Here is a 16,876-nt window from a genome sequence, read left to right as displayed (position 1 = left end):
TTGTTTGTGAAGTTGTTGGAAGCTATGAAGCATTATGCAGTGCCATARCTACTGTCCAGAAATGTACCTACAATATGTATCCAGGTCCCAACCCTGCCTCACTCAGAGTAAGAGAAGAGAGATGCCTGAATTGAAGAACATGTGTGAGTGTTGTGTGATGCTGGGGGATGCTTAGGGGGAAGAGGGCAGGAGGATGTGTTTGAGAAAGATTTAGATTCTTAGTCTTACACTTATCAGTGAAAACATGACAAGAGATCATGGACTATAGAAGCTGTGGAGGAAGGCAAAAGGATCTGAATGAGGCATCAATTTTCTTTTTGAGGCCATACACTGAAGCTGAAGGGAAAATAGGCTGAAATATAGGCAGGAGGAGAGGGAAGAGAAGGGCCCAGTGATGAAGGGGAACAGAATTAGAGCAGCTTTGAAGGCTCATGAGAGGAGGATTAAGAAAAAAAACCCCAAACCTTTATTTCAAAATGGTTTATTATCCTTATGCTGAATTTGATTGGGAAGGTCTTCATTTTTCAAAGGCTTATTCAGATGCTAGCAGGGCCATCTTCCCTTTGAAATACTGAAAGCTACTGTATTGTATCTCCTGGTGAAGCTCCTGGGCACCTGTGTGCAGAAGAAAGGGGCAGCCAAGGGAGTAAGCTTCTTCGGGGGTGGGGGCAGCAAAGCTGTGCAGGGTGAGGAAGGCTRCTTGGATAGGTAAACACTGGGGTACTCACTTTAAAAATGCACCACCTTTTCCATCTCCAAGAGCTGTAAGCATACCATTCCCATGGCTTATACTCKCCTCTCCTTTGGAAGGGCAAAATTTTTCACAGTTTTGGGGAGGATACAGCATGAAGGTAAGGGCAGGACTAAGTCCAGCTTTGTACAGAGCTGTTTGCTTGGAAAGAAGAGATGGGGAGGTGAGTMAGTGGTCCTGTGAGGGGTCATACAGGGGGAACATGGTGCAAGTATTCCCTTGTAGTATCATAGCAGCCTTCTTAGTAGTGACCCTCCTTAGTCCAAGGAACACAGAAATCCAGTGCTAGTGCTAGTGCTTCCTCTCCTCCCAGCAACTGCCCCACAAGGCCTATTTCAAAGCAGCACAGACCTTAGGTCCTTATTCAAAGATCAGACTGTGTTTTATTGTTGCCATGTCACCGCTTACAGYTCTACAGGGAGTGAGCACCAATCATGGCATCATAGCTTTTGAAAATGATTTTGAACATGGTTACCAGCCCTTGTATGTGTGAAATTATCATTCTATTGAATCCCAGGTTTTATCCTGAGTGTAATGGATAGATCTCTTAGTGGAGATTCATCTATAATTTAATAATACTTACCACTGAGATGGCGATTTTTACCCCTGGATCTCTCAGCACCAAAGAATATTATCTGTATTTCACAGATGAGAAAACTGAGGCAAAGGAAGATTAAAGGAAATGTCCCAAGGTATAAAAGCCTTGTAGGCTTTTCAGCTTCYGTGGGGTGAATAACAAAGACCTGCGGCTTTTTGTTTCGTTTCTAAGAAATTGTGGGATAGGGCTGTGTTTGTTTGTATATTTGAATTGGAAAACCTATCTAGGCTGGAGGACAAGTGACCTAAGTACTAGTGCAATATGTCTAGTGTTAGAAGAAGCAGAAGAATAAAAGTTGAACAAGGAAGAGCTTTTTTTGTCAGACTGTTCAGTGCCCATTTCAAAGTCATTAGTTTTTGTAAATTCCTCTTTGATTTCAAGAGCTCATTTATTTCTGCAAAGCGTCATCTCCCTGTACAGTAAATTAAGGTGTAAAAGGCAGAAATAAATAAAATGTTTTGAGAACACTAAGAACTCTGTGTRTGCTCCAGAAGAAAAAGAAGAACAGAAGTGACAGTGCATGGTTCTTCCAGTGGTAAAAAAGAAAATGGAGAAAAAAGCAACCAAACCAGCCCTTTGTCTCATGTTTTTTATCACAGAAGAGAGGAATGAAGTCTAGCTTTCATGAAATCCTTTACACATCTTTTCTAAGTGACTTGCTAAAGGTCCCAAAGTCAGTMAATGGAGCCAAAAATAAGGCTTCTTTTTCCTGAATTTCAGTTCAGAGCTCTAAACTCCTTCATGAAAATGACATCAAGTGAGTTCTCAAAAGCAAGGTCAGCCAACCCTGGCTTGCTCTAGAATCCCAGCTCTTCACTAGTTCTCATTCCTCAGTCTTCCTCCTGTTTACTTTCTCCTCCTCTGTCATTCATTCACCCTGCTGCATATTCTTCCTCCTACTGACATCCCCTGTCCCTCCTTCTCCTTTGCTATCAGGTGGGTTCCTTCTTCATGATTAACCTGTGCCTGGTGGTCATCGCCACGCAGTTCTCRGAGACCAAGCAGCGGGAGCACCAGCTGATGCAGGAGCAGCGGGCCCGGTACCTGTCCTCCAGCACAGTGGCCAGCTACATGGAACCGGGAGACTGCTATGAGGAGATCTTTCAATATGTCTGCCACATCGTGCGCAAGGCCAAACGCCGCACCCTTGGGCTGTACAACAGCCTACAGAGCCGGCGCCAAGGCCATGTGGAACCAAGTGATGCCAAACTGGGCATGAACAGGAAAAGCCAGCRACACTACAGTAAGCATTGCATGTGCAAAGCTGGAGATGCCAATAGTAGAAATGTRAGCATCCCTGTGCACTAGCTTGCCAGAAGGTATGTCCCTAGGAATCACAGGATTAGAATTAATATTGGCCAGTGAGCACAGGGCCATGGGCAGTGCACCAGACCAGCAAGATGGGGGTGACCATCAAGAATGCACTGGCAGAGAATATGGGAAACACATATCTGAAACCCCCAAACAATAGTGGAACAACATTAAATGTAAYGAGTGAGGCTTAGAAAGGGCTTCAGGTCTGGAATAGCAAGGGGATAATAGCAGTTTGGGACAAAGAAATGTTAGTAGGATATGATGGAGTGGGATTGTGAAAGGGACTGGGTGACACAGCAGGTCCACTTGAGCTCCCCTCCCAAACTGAAGTGCTATGGGACCTCAGGGTGGAGGCAATTGAGTAGAAGAGCAATGAGGTGTCTTCTGAAGCAAGGAAGAAGAGGGATACTGAAGAAGTCAGTTCTGATGTGCAAAAGCAATGGAGACAAGTGCTCTTGATGGGAGCACATCTTGTTCTGTAAAATTAGGCAAGAAATATCATTTAAATTGAACTCCTGGCCTGAAAAGTGATTGTAAAAATGGTACTATAGAGTTAGCATTAATTGCCTCTTGGTGCCTTTCCTAAGAAATGCTTCCAGTTAACAAGTGAAAAGATGGATTTTCCTTCAGCTGGTCTTGCATACTCAGTCTTTCATTTTCTTTACTTGCTGGGAGGAAAGTTTCTGCAGTCCTCATGCACTGTGTTATGGAATGAGCTGATTCATTTCCCCAGTGTCCAGTTGATCTTCCAGACCCAACTGAACAACTGAGGAACACAAACGTAGTTTTCTCATTGAAGTCAGGAGATCTGTTCTGACTCAGAGGGCACAGACTATTAGAAGGTACCATTTGTGCCCTTGCTTTCCTATYTTCTTGAGATACTTTGCTAGTGTAGTTTCCCAGATTTAGAGAGTTCAGCTCAGCATCTGGATTCTCAGAAACTGCTTGTAGCCGTTCAGGCCAAAAGCAGTCCTCATGGTCATTTTTATCTCAGTCCTTACTTAACACAAGCCACTGAGTCTCAAGCTGTGATTCCTGCATCAGACAAAATAGTTCTTTCTCTGAGTGATGGGAACCCTACTGAGCCTAATTATAGGCAGCTGAACAGTACCATACCTTTTGGTGACACAGTCAGTAAACCAACCAAATGACTTTATCACTGCCCTTGAGATGATATTCCAGTGTTTAATCATCCTGACAGCTAAAAAGCCCAGTTACCCCAAAGCCAAACAGGTGTCCAATTTGGATACAGTTTGGGGGAAAACAAAGCCTTGTCCTGTAAGCAGGGTCTTTTTCTTCCCAGGGCTTTGCCAGCAGCACAACTCTCTTGACTGCACTCCTCAGGGCGTAGTCCAGCCCATTGCCCTGACAGCAACCTCCGATCCCACCAACTGCCCCCGATGCCACAGGGGAGAGCATGAAGCATCCCGAAGGCTATCTGTCTTGGACAGTGCTGACTCAGACCAGGAGGACGGAGGAGCCAGTGAAGAGGTGGGAGATGGTAGCAGGGGGGACCAGGGTGTCTCAGAGCTGGAGAAGGAGGAGGAGGAGGTGGAAGAAGGTGGACGGCTGAAACTCTGTAGTGACATGTGGCTGGAAGTGAGGGTCAAGCTTCGAGGGATTGTGGACAGCAAATATTTCAACCGTGGAATCATGATTGCAATCCTAGTGAACACCATCAGCATGGGCATCGAGCACCATGAACAGGTAATGAATGCATCGGGGGTGGGGGGGGACACAGTGGCGACTGGTGAATCATGCTCTGGGTTATGGCCTCTGTAAGCAGCTGATGCAACTCAGTGGAGGCAGTGATTGAACAATTTGGAGCCTGGGTTATGGCACAGATGGTCCCAGCATGGCTTTTGAGATRGTGTCAGGATCTTGCAGGGTCTTTTCTTCCTTAACCCAGCACTTAATCACTTCCACTGTCTCCATGTATTTTCTTCTCACCTCCTTTAAGCCCTCTCTTTTCCTTCTCCCTTCTCACTTTTATCCCTGTATTTTTCTTTCTCTCCGTCTCATCTCTCCATCTGCTTCTCTCTTTCTTCACTCTCATCTCTTCCATCTTCCACATCTCTCTCTCTCTCTCTCTCTCTCTMTCTCTCTCTCTCTCATATTTCTCTCTTCATTAGCCTACTGAATCCTTAGTCTATCTGGTTAATTTAATGTTCCCTCTGGGGATGTCACAGGCTCTTCACCAGCGTCTCAGTTCAAATCCATCAGGTTGCTAGCCTTTCCAGCTTAATTAAGAGATGCCTGAGCACAGTCAATCCATACAAGAAGGCTAAGAAAAGCACCACCTCTCATATCCAGTCATTTCAGGGGGCTCAAATGGCTTGAGCATTTCCTTTGCTCTGACAGCCAGTGATAGATAGGTCAAGATATAGACAGCAGGTCTGGGCACAGGTTTAACTTTTTTCCCAACGTGCCTGGCAGCTCTGAGTCAGCAGCGCATTTTATCCTGGTGACAGACTTGTAAGATGGAGAAGGATTTTGTGCCTTAATTTTATAATGGGGCCATGGAGGCTATGTCTCTTCTGCGATGTGAAGAGCAGGSTTGAGAGGCTGTTAAGCATGCTGAGCCGCTGACCTTGCATCCACATTGCTGGCTGGCAGCTCTGTTTCACTTTGAGATAAAAGTGTCCATGTTGTACATCCAYGCTTCGAATCTGTGCTGCCAATCTGAATGTGACCTTGATTCACCCCATGTTTCYTGCTTTGCCCAGATCACAGAAATGTGATTGGTCTGCTACTAAGATGCTGACTGCAACAGGGAGCTTTGGAGCTGAAACTAAGTCTAGACCTGAAGACAGTCTTGGGTATCAAATAGAGGCAGTGAGTGAGTCTGATTTAAGCAGGCATTCACTCCTGTCTTGTGCTATAACAGGATGGAGACATCTTGAGACCCAGGGTTGCTTAACTTCCCTGTTCAAGGAAACACAGTGGCCGAGCCAATATTTGAAGCCCCAGATGTCTGATCCCCCCCACACACTAATCACTAGACCATTTTTTCAAAACTCAACTRGTTTCTAATGCAAGGATGGGAAACCTTAATTTGATCCGAGAATGCAAAACTGCTCCATATACTTCAGTACCAGAAAAATACTGGCAGGAGCTCCAAGGAGAGGAGAATGAAGAAGAGGCTGAAGGGGTTGACTCATGAAAATAGATGAAAARGAGCTGTGTATTTATCACGTAACAGAGAGATGACTAAGGGCTGAAGCCCAGGACAATATGAAAACTGCCCACCAATATTTTAAAGATGTGAGCACCAAGCAGGGAGAGCCATTGTTCATTTCGGTTTATTGGAGACAGTGTGAATTAGGAGGTTAGCAAAAGGATATTTGAGCTGGAGCTGGAGAATTCACTCTCATGTTCTGACTATTGTAAGTGCAGATTTAAGCTGTTCTGGACTGCTTCTGCTGTGTTTGTACAGCCTTCAGCAGAGTCAGATCTGCTTGCAGCCTCAGGGTTTCTAGCAGCAGGTTATTAATGAAACATCCTTAAAGTTATGCTATCACTTTTTAATCCATAAGTAGCTAGCAAAAGCCCTGGCCCCGTGGGCTGTTTCTACTAGAAAGAAAAGTTGATTGAATTGATCATACCTGAAAAATATGGTGTAGCCTGTTAATTTACAATGTGTATACTGAGTTCTGTCTCTGTGGCACAGAGACAACAAAACAAAAAGAAATTCAGACCRTACCATGGATTTCAAGTCCTTTTCAGTGAGTGGTTAACTGAAAAGCATGTAGGCATGTACACTTCCTTTTGCAGTCTTTCATTTTTTCTCAAGCCCTAATATTATTATATTTAAGTCTGATGCTTCCTTGCCTCCTTCTCCCTTTCTTTCTCTCCTTTTCCTACTGCTTTTCTTCCCAGAAACACAAACTTTCACAAAACAACAGCCAGCAAAACCATCCTACCCAGATAGATCTATGATTTGGATGGTGATGCCATCCTACAACTGAGATAGCTTCTGTTGCTTCAGCTACTTCATCATGGGAAGGAGATGAATCTCTCCCATCTGAGAGACAATGATTATAGAGCTCAAGCTTTTATTCTGTAATGCATGAGAGTTCCCCAGTCACTCACTGAAGGATGTATCTGGATGGGCACAAGGATGTGGCAAGGTACCTCAGTTAGAGAGCGTACTGGTTCTGGGAGCTGCTCACAGCACATCCTTCTGCTCTGTGCCACACCATTTGCTCACAGACTATACCCAGATGAGCCGGCCTGCAGACCAAAGCACCCACCAGCCATCAGGTTGTGTTATGGGAGAGACTGCAGGAGCTAGGTACCAGGTTCAGACTCAAAAGAATGGGGAGCTTGAAGCTGAAGCCAAAGTGCAAGTCTCACTTTCAAATKCAGAGCCTTGGCAGTTCTGGATTATACCTAACCCACAAGTCCTCAGCTTTAAGTAAAGAAGCCAGGACTAGTGGAAAGGAAAATATTAACAAATATTTGTTCATATAGCTAAAGTTTAATATTCATGATGTTTTTTCTACCAGGAAACTAAACCTCAGTAAACCAAAATCACTTCTCTTGCATCCAAATCACCTTGGAATTTGTCTTTACTTTGCTCGTCTATCAAGTCCCTTACACTGTCCAAGACAGCTTCTGTTCTCCTTACACATTTCTTGTGAGGGAAATCAACTCACATGGGGACAAACTGCACTGCTGTGAGTCATCTTTAATCCTTAAGCTTATCAAAACTTATTGCTTATAAATATATCAAATTTATTCAAACCTGTCAGTGTGCATTATACCATGTAATGCCCTCCATATTAGGCCTTCAAATACTGCTGTGACATTGCACAACCAAAAGCCATCATTTCAAGCTATCTCCTGCTTGAAATAGTTTTCCCAGTCCTTTGGATCTCCTTCTACTTAGAATTGCCTTATTTTTAAAATCCAGTGCAGACAGTCAGGTTATTTGATGCTTGTGGCTGTCCATAAGAATCTTCATTTTTTCTTAATGTTCACAGAGGATCTGATGCTTCTCACTTTTCTCCCTTATTCAGCATAAGAGCAAATTGCTGGGCCAAGATGAATGTCCCATGCTGCTTTTCTCATGTTTCTTGAATGGYCTGTTAGGCTCAAACCTCTTTACTACTAGCAGGCAATGAGACAACTGCTCAGTATCTTGGTTTCCCTTCTCTGCTACTGGAGCAATATTTTATGACATGTCTTGTGCAGATCAGGAGAAGATCACCTGCTTCCTAACTAGAGAGTCTACTTTAGTACACCAGAACCCACCCCACAGTATTTTCATAYCCTTTTAGCCAGTGTGGTTTCCCTTTTTTCCAGCATTTACTGGATCCACCAATTCATATTTTACAGTCACTGCTTCTCTTTTTACTATTCATAGAAACATTCAGCAAATGTCCAAGCCAGCTCATCACACTGGCATTTAGTAAATGATGGAACAGTCTCCCCGGGGTGGTGTATTAAACCACATTGCTTAAGTCTTGTAAAACTAGAGTATAACCCAAACATCACAAAATCCTKTATTGATTGTGAGGTGGTGAACAGAGTAATCAAGAGCTAGTTGGCATTTTCCAGGGCTGATTTCTCTGACTCTTCTGATTATTGTCAAATTGACTTTGAAATGGTGTATAAAAATGGACAGACTGGAGAGATCTCTTTATGGAATATTTCTTGTGTTCTCAAAGACAGTGATGTGGAGGTACAGTTCAGTAGGACYGGTCTACAGAGATCACATCAATTACTCTTCAGTTTCTAGACAGTTGCCAATTTACTCCTGGTTAGGAGAAAGTCCTCTTGTAGGGACTTCATGATGGTCTGCCCATACCTTTCCTATAGGGCATGTGTTGCTGGTTCTGGTCAGATAATGGGCTAATTAGATTTTGAGTCTGATCTGAGATAGGAGTTCCAATGTTAATTAGTAAGAAACTGAAAAGAGGATAAAACGCTAAGCAGCTGTCCTCTTTTGCCCTAGTTCTAGCTTCTTGATCACTGAGCAGGAGTGCTGTATAAAACAGCAGGACCTAAAGTAGACTTGGATCATACATTTCACTCAGTGTTTGATCAACATTGGTAGGGAAGAAGGCCTTAGTGCCACAGGGATCTGAATTAGCTAGTTTCAGGGGTTTTGGAAAGAGATCCATGTTCAGAGTAGGTGACTAAGTTCAGCTAAAATTCTCTTCCTTCCCCACCCTGTTCTTCTCTCTTAAATCTCTCCTCCTCGACTTCTTTTGGGTGTCAGTGAGCTCATTTTACTATTTTTTTCCCCACACTGACTTTAATTTTTCTTTCTCTGCCTTTATCTCTGTCTGTTTCTTCTTTCTTTCCCTGCCCAGTCCTTCCTGACCCTCTCTCTAGGAAGGATGCTTTGCTGGGGCTGATTGATGGCCCRTTAGAAAAAGATTACCAGGTGCAGGCTTGACTAGAGAAACAGATGTCAGGGAAGGAAGGAGAGACAGGGGAACAGGTGACCTTTTCCGTAAGTGAGATGCAAGCACGGCTTTTCAAACATCAGTTGCTCCCTACGACAGCACAAGAGCGAACGCAGGGACAGCAGAGGGGATAATGCACCATCATAGCCTGTTGCTTTTTTACATACCTCATTCCCTCTGACACAGTCATTTGATTCAGGCTGAAATTGGCATCTCCGTTTAGCATATGGGCCTCACGTTCCCAGCTAGTGTCATTACAGCCTGGCTCTCTGTGAAGCGATCTTCATCTCTCCCTTCCTGTGTGCACTCACGTGTTCTGTCTCTCTTTCCACTCTTATCTCCCCTCCTCTCCCCCCGTCACCATTTTCAGGATCATTTTGTTATTCAGATGTAATTACAGATGGAAATGGAGCTTTCTCCCCTTTTTATTTTGATTTTTAAGAAACTATTTCAATGAAAATTTGCAGCAGGGAGCAGAAGAAATTAGCAAAGGACACAGGAAGTCAGATGCGAGGAGCAGTTTCTAGTCAATTTGTGCATCTCAGAAGAGAAAAGCCAGCTTTAAGCCCCTGGGAGCTCAGGAGCGTGGGTTAAAGAAATCCCCAGCAGAAGGGTCACACCAGAACTGCATTCGTCCCTCACTTCAGCTTCCACCAGCTGAATAAGTAACAGGCACAGCCAACACAAAGGGACTTTCCTGCCCTTCAGAAGGACAGCAATTTTACAGTCTTCAAGGAGAGTCCATGACCTCTCTTCCTAGTAGGCACTGAGTTCACTGAAAAAAAAAATACTGACTCTGACCTGCAGGGACTCACCTCTCTGTTTCTGCAGTGCCAGAAGTATCTGCCATCTTTTGCCCCTAGCAACAGGCTGTTGCAGTTTTCTTGCTCCCACCCATTTTATGTGATGCTTAAAAAAGTAGCTTTTCTAGCTCAGACCTATGTGAAAGAAAAGATCTTATTTGGCACTAATCACCAGACAGTGATAGTGCTCCTACCTGCTGCCATGGAGCCTGGGTGGAAGGCTGGATGGAAGAAATTGGAGCTGGGGTTCAATGGCACAATAGGTTAAACCTTGTCTGATGTATGGTGTACCTGCCTCAAGGTAAATATGGAAAATTGGGCCAGAGGAGCCCAGTTGGCAGGAGACTATTTAGAAGGCTATTGCTATGATAGTCTCCATGGGCTGTGTGTGTCTCTGGGTATGTGTACACATGGGCATACTGGCATGTGTGTTGCCTCTTGTGTATCTGACCTCATTGAAGTCCTCAGCCTTGAGGTCCTCAGGAATTCAGCCCAGTGCAGTGCTCTTCCCTGGGAGGAGAGGTGCTTTATGCAGAGTAGTCCACCCCAAATCCAGCAGAGGGAACACCTTCGTTTCACACAAGGTGCTGCAAGAATCTAGCATCCCTCATAAAGGGCATTAGGGCAGCCTTTTGTCTCCCTCTGAGACGATGTGTCATCATTCCTGAGCAAACTGTCTAGATCATTTCTTATCCCTGTCAGAGAAGTTTCCAAGGCTGCACACAGTGAAGAAAAAGACATTAATTCAGAAAAAAAAGGGAGAAGTAATTTAATTTGCTCGGGCTTGTTCCACTGATGAAGTCATTAGAACACTTTCTCTCACGTGCACAAATACACTAGTCTCTGGTGAAGGAAAGTGTATCACAGCAGGTGGAAGGTGTGTCCAAGATTCAACAGAGGAAAATGCCTGAGCAGGGTCAGTTTGCTTTGTGGTTCTTTTAGCGTCACAGTCATCTTGTGACGCTCTTTCACCCTGGATTTCACCCTGTGCATCTGCCTTTCTGCTCTTGCTCTCTTGTTGACCATTTCTCTCTTTTTTTTCCCTCCTATCTCTTTCTGCTGCATGTTAGAAGTGTGCCCACCCTTGCTGATGTGCTGTTCAGGCAGATGGATATCCCCTTGAGTCGTTATTGAGAGCACTGTGAGGACAGAGGTACAAGAAAGATTGTTGGAGCAAGAGCAGGAAACCAAGGCATAGCAAGGATTTGCAGGGGAGAAGCAGGGAAAATGAGGAAGAGAAGAAATAGAAGGAAAAGGGAGGCAGAAGAGTGCAGTGAGGTTTAGAGAAATATGAGGAACTGTTTTCTTGTCACTCAAACATTTTCAAAATTTCAGCAACAAATTGTCCTGTGGTATTTGTGAAAACCTCAAAGGAAAGTCTTGCAGAAAGTGACTGACCACAGATTAGCTGCTTTTGTGGTTTGGGGCTCAGCTGTGGGAGGGAGAGATCTTCCTCCACCCCTTGCTTCAAAAAATACTCAAGTTCCTTGCACAAAGTAAAACAGCCCCTAGCCAGGCGACAAGAGTGTAGAGTAGGACCTTTGACTATCTGAATGGTTTTAGGGCTCCTGACCATTTCTAGTAAAACTGTACAGTTAAGATTTCACTAGGAACATAATCTATGATGAAGGTAGTAGATGTGTAATGGAATAACAGTGCAAAGGTGGCTCCATCCAGCTCCAGTCTAATCTCATCCATGGTCCTTCAGAGTTCCCTACAGAGCCTGTCTCCAGGGAATAGTGGTGATTTTTTTCCCCATAGCTTCAGGGCTCTTTCAGATCTGACTCTCTGAATTTGCCTTCTTTCCAGCCAGAGGAACTGACCAACATCTTGGAGATCAGCAATGTTGTCTTTACAAGCATGTTTGCCCTGGAGATGATCCTGAAACTTGCTGCTTTCGGGCTCTTTGATTACCTCCGCAACCCCTACAACATCTTTGACAGTATCATCGTTATCATCAGGTGACAGAGGCCTTGCGGGTTGTCTGAAATACACATAGAAAAGAGAATCACAGAGCTTGGACATTTTCATGTCCTTTTCCCAGAGGGGTTTAGCAGCTATAAAAGAAGGGGAGCAGAGCTGATGAGCAAGGAAAAAGACTGGAAAACTGAGATCTCCTTTTCCAGCACTCCAGGTGATGCTGGGAAAGCCATATAATATTTCTGGCCCTCACTTCCCTCCTCTTAGAACAGAGGCAATCACAGCTACTTTGGAAATCCACAGAAAGTATTAACTGTGAATTATTTTGAAAACTCCCAAGTGAGGAAAAATATAGTGGTTTAGAGTTTGGTAGAGGAATTTACCTTGATGGGACTTAATGCTGCAATGATTTGTTCGTTCCTGCAACACATAGTGCCACGTTTATGTTCTGAAGGGAGAAATGCAACCTTCTGTACATAAGTATAAGCCTTCAGTATACACACCCGGTTATACCTTGTTCATGCAGATTTCTTTCTCTGACCCTCATATAAACACTGCCAATGCAGTGGTAATAACCTGAATTAGCATTGCTATTCCTCACTCTCCCATTTATTCACTTCTCTTTTTCTTTGTTCCTTGCACTTTCTGTGCCTCTCTCTGGGCCATAGCATCTGGGAGATCATTGGCCAGTCGGACGGGGGCCTTTCCGTGCTGAGGACTTTCCGCCTTCTGCGGGTGCTAAAGCTGGTGCGTTTCATGCCTGCACTGCGACGCCAGCTCGTCGTGCTGATGAAGACTATGGACAATGTAGCCACCTTCTGCATGCTCCTCATGCTCTTCATCTTTATATTCAGGTGAGGAGGCAAGTGACTCACAGTAATTTGGAGAGGCGCTGCCTGGCTCATATTTACAACTTCAGTGTGTATGTGACTCATCTTGCCCATTGCTTAACGTTTAGGCAGCACTGAGAAACCTTTATTTGTGCATAAAGGCTGAGGCCACTGCTGTCCTAAATTGCTTTCATCAGCTGAAGATTTGGCCTAAAGAGGGCAGAGAAATACTGCCACCAAACATGCCTCTTGAGCATGATGCCCCGCTGGTAACCAATATTGGCTGCAGGAACAGTTCAGAATGGATGCTGACTATGACAGAAGGACAGCAGAAAGCATCYAGGAAAGTCTGTCAGGACACCACGTGGATATGCTGATTGTGGGGGGAGGATGAAGAAAACAGACAGGAGCAAACAAGAACGATGGAGAGAGCAGGTCTGAAGGACAGGCCGGAGGGAATAGCTAGAAAGTGAACTCTGAGGCAGCATATACAAGAAGCAAGGTTTATAGTGAGCTATAGTGCTCCAGTACAACACAGCTCCTCTTTCATGCATAGGTCTCAGCAGTCTGGCTGTGTTGTTCTGCCCCTTACCCCTGTGATACTACATTAGTTTATCATGGGGAAAAGAGAATCACTGTAACAAGCTCACTGTGATGGCAGAGGTATTTAAACTGGACATAGTGTCCTCTTTCTGTCCCATCAGCATTCTGGGAATGCACATTTTTGGATGCAAGTTCAGCCTCAGGACGGACACAGGAGATACAGTTCCTGATCGGAAAAATTTTGACTCTCTGCTGTGGGCTATCGTCACCGTGTTCCAGGTGAGCCCACTTTCTTCTCTACAGGTGGGCCAGGACAAAATGAAGATCAGGAGGTGCTTTTTCTCACTGTGGAGCATTGTACTCACTCCTGACAGTACAAAAGACTACACAAAAGGTTCCAGCATGTAATACTGAAGGAGGAAGAACAGTTGTGTATTGTAACCAAGTGACTGATATCTCTGAAATAGAGGAACTCCTCCCTTCCTRGGAGACAATGAGAAGAAGTGCAGTTTGCAAAGGTCATTTCTGTTGTGGCAGCTCCTGTGTCTAACACCATCACCCCAGTGCGTGCCTGCCCCCATGTACGCTGTTGTTTCTTCTTGCTCAGTGAATGTTATCAGAGCAGTACAACAGCCAGACAGTGACACTAGGCAGTAGGTGGGTAGTTATGGAGAAGCTAACAGGCCTGATGTAGTCCAGATGTTTATTTTTTTACTGCCATTTTCTGGGAATCCTCTTCATGTTTTTCATTCATGTTTATGTGGCCTCTGTGCCTGGTTGCAGATCCTAACACAGGAGGAYTGGAACGTCGTGCTCTATAACGGCATGGCCTCCACCTCGCCGTGGGCATCCCTTTACTTTGTGGCTCTCATGACATTTGGCAATTATGTCCTCTTCAATCTGCTGGTGGCCATCCTAGTGGAGGGGTTCCAGGCTGAGGTGAGTTGTCACGGATGCTTCTTCCATAGGGAGAAGGAAGAGAGACGTTAAGAAGGGGAGAGGTACGACACTTTGAGGGCGACAGTGGTGGAGAACTCCCAAATTATCAAATCTCAGTCATTTCCCTACTCAGGTTCAGGGAGGGCAGAATCCAAAAAAGAGGAYTGTGGTAATCCTTCCAAAGAAAGAAAAAAGCCTGCTGAGAACAGAGTTCACAATTTCCATTCCCTCCAATAGACTATGCACTACCAGGGTGAATCCTTCCATTCCAAAAGCAAGAACACAATATCTCAACTCTTCCAAGTCAGACAGGACTCTTCCCAGTGGTCCTGCTGATGTCCAGATGCCAAGGGGAATTTTACAATTGTCCTCAACAATGAAAGAAAAAAACATTTTTTTTTTCTTTTCATGAGTTCCCAGCTTCTAAATTTGTCTATTCCAGGGTGATGCCAATCGGTCATACTCAGATGAAGATCAGAGTTCATCAAACATGGAGGAGTTTGATCAGTTCCAAGATGTCCAGGAAGGTTCAGGTATGTTGGATCAAACAGCTTCATTTGCTCACCTCCCGTTGCTGTTTGGTGGAAAATGTGAATGCAGATACCCCTGAAAATTCACTCCCTTCTCCAAGGTGGAATCTACTGGTTTTCATAGCAAAAACATTTTGCAAGCTTTCTTATAATTTATGCATGTTGATTTTGAACTTTATGCCAGTGTGTAGCATCATTTGTGGAAACTTAGAGCTGTGTTGACATCCTGAGGAAAGTGGTAGCTAAGGGAAGCAGTTCTTGAATAACCTAAAGAATAGAAAATAGGAATGAGAAAATGATACTATCTCTGCTGAGCTTCAGAGGCACCATTTAAGGAATGCTGTGTCCAATTCTGGCACCCACATTTAGAAAGGGAATACAGACAAATTAATAATGACCCAGACAAATCTGGAAATCCTGCCACATAGCGAGAGACTAATGAACCTTAGAGAAGCTGGAGAAGTGACTTGATCGCACACTCTGCAAGTGCCGACCATAAGGAGAGATTTCTGATGGTAGATGGTTCTTTAATTGACCAGAAAAAAAAGCATAATGAGATTGTAAAGGCTGGGAGCTGAAGCTAGACAAATTCAAACTGAAAAAAGCCACATATTTTAAGGGAAGGATAATTAACTGTTGGAACAGTCTGCCTACAAACTGCAGGGTAAGTTCTCCACCAGTTAAAGTCTTTCCTTGAAGATCTCAAGTCTTTCTACAGAAGGTATTATATCTCAAACAGGACTTGGTGACACAGAGCAGYAAGAATGGCCTGCTCCCCAACGGAAGGCAAGATGGGAGCTGAGGGTAACAGCCATGCAGGCAGGGCAGGGATGACATCAACAAGGGTGCAGTGCCTGCACAAGGTGAGCAGAGCAGACCTGGTGACATTAGCAGGGTCAGCCAATGGCTCAGTGGTTGCCAGGCAAGACCATAGTGATGAGGCAGGTCCGAAGTCAAGCCAAGAAGTCAAGTCAGCAAGGCAAAGTCAGGATTGGCAAAGTACCAGGCCAGGCACAAGCATATTTAAAGCGTAGCCCAGGAAAAGACCAATAGCATGAGCCTGAGCTTAAATGMAGCTCCCAGGGCAAGGAGCAAACGCTCAAGGCTTGGCTTATCATAGCTCATTCGCACAACCTAGCTGATGTCAYAGCAGTCTGATCCAAGGTTGTGTGGCTGCATAGTATCAGAGCTGACTTTGAATGCAGGCAGCCCTACCCCTAGGAGAACGGATAGGTAACAGAGCCTGCTGGCGCACTCAGGGCCCTAACACTGAGTGCAGGACTCGCCATGCAGGATAGATAAGCTTTAGGATGCAATAGGGCAAACAAAATGCTTGCTCCAGTCCTATCAGGCTTTGAAACAGAGTGCCCCATCCTCTCCATCCATATTGAAAAATGCGAATGGTCTTCTACAGCACCTAAGACCTCTCAAAGGTGTCCTGGATCTTAAAGGTAAATAATAAGTTATTTTAAGTGCCTCAGTGTAGTAGAACAGACTGGCAAGAAGAATATGATCGCAGGAATTTTAAGGTGAGCCTAAAGCATCAATGGTTTCAGGTCTTCYCTTATCTTTGTCTCTTCCTCAGTATCTCAACTGCTTTAAATAGCTAGCAGCTATCTGACAGTCAGCAGTATTTGTTGAGACCGGAAGAAGCAGGGGTCCTCCCCATACTCTTGGCACGTGGAAGGACGCTGTCCTCCCCTCGCTGCTAGGGTTTGGCCTGTTGCCCTGCCTGTCAACATGAGTCTATCTGACTGGCGCTCTGCTCATCCTTTTGGCCCCAAGTGGTGTTGGCATCAGTTTTGGGGTTTGAGGGGAATACTTCAAAATCTTCACAGTTTAGACCACTTTTACCACAATGCCTTAAATCAGAAGGAATCAATGTTGGATTTCAGTATGGCTCAACAGCCTAGATATTGAAACAGTTGCTGGATGGTGAGAAAGCAGCCTTATTTTCTCTTGCTTCCTCTCCGTGCATCTTCCCACCCAGATCCCAAGCTCTGTGCAATTTCTGTGACACCAAATGGACACTTGGACCCATCCTTGCCCTCTTCCAACCCACCAGTGGCTTCTGGGGGAGTCACCAACAACTCACGCAACTCCCTGCAGCCAGACCAGATTCATATTGCTGTTGGTTCYAGGAAGAGTAGTGTGATGTCCCTGGGGAGAATGACCTATGACCAGCGATCGTTGGTGAGTGAATGAGCAGCAAGTGGTATTGTTCTTTCAAAG

At 44.8% G+C, this 16,876-nt stretch overlaps 1 protein-coding gene across 1 annotated transcript in view; it reads left to right on the top strand.

Moving 5' to 3' along the window:
- CACNA1I (calcium voltage-gated channel subunit alpha1 I) overlaps positions 1-16,876 on the top strand; it is a 181,843-nt gene that overhangs the window by 135,079 nt on the left and 29,888 nt on the right. The window contains exons 9-16 of the mRNA XM_085323614.1: positions 2,286-2,592; positions 3,967-4,370; positions 11,692-11,843; positions 12,471-12,656; positions 13,337-13,454; positions 13,959-14,114; positions 14,557-14,647; positions 16,635-16,837. Of these exons, the coding sequence (XP_085179740.1) occupies positions 2,286-2,592; positions 3,967-4,370; positions 11,692-11,843; positions 12,471-12,656; positions 13,337-13,454; positions 13,959-14,114; positions 14,557-14,647; positions 16,635-16,837 (1,617 nt within the window). The remainder of the gene's footprint in view (positions 1-2,285; positions 2,593-3,966; positions 4,371-11,691; positions 11,844-12,470; positions 12,657-13,336; positions 13,455-13,958; positions 14,115-14,556; positions 14,648-16,634; positions 16,838-16,876) is intronic.

This window comes from Rhea americana, unplaced genomic scaffold (genome assembly GCF_003343005.1).
Source record: "Rhea americana isolate MKP2758 unplaced genomic scaffold, rheAme1 scaffold_85, whole genome shotgun sequence".
Taxonomy (NCBI): domain Eukaryota; kingdom Metazoa; phylum Chordata; class Aves; order Rheiformes; family Rheidae; genus Rhea; species Rhea americana.
Note: the sequence above shows the minus strand (reverse complement) of the source record. Positions and strands in the feature narration are given on the sequence as shown.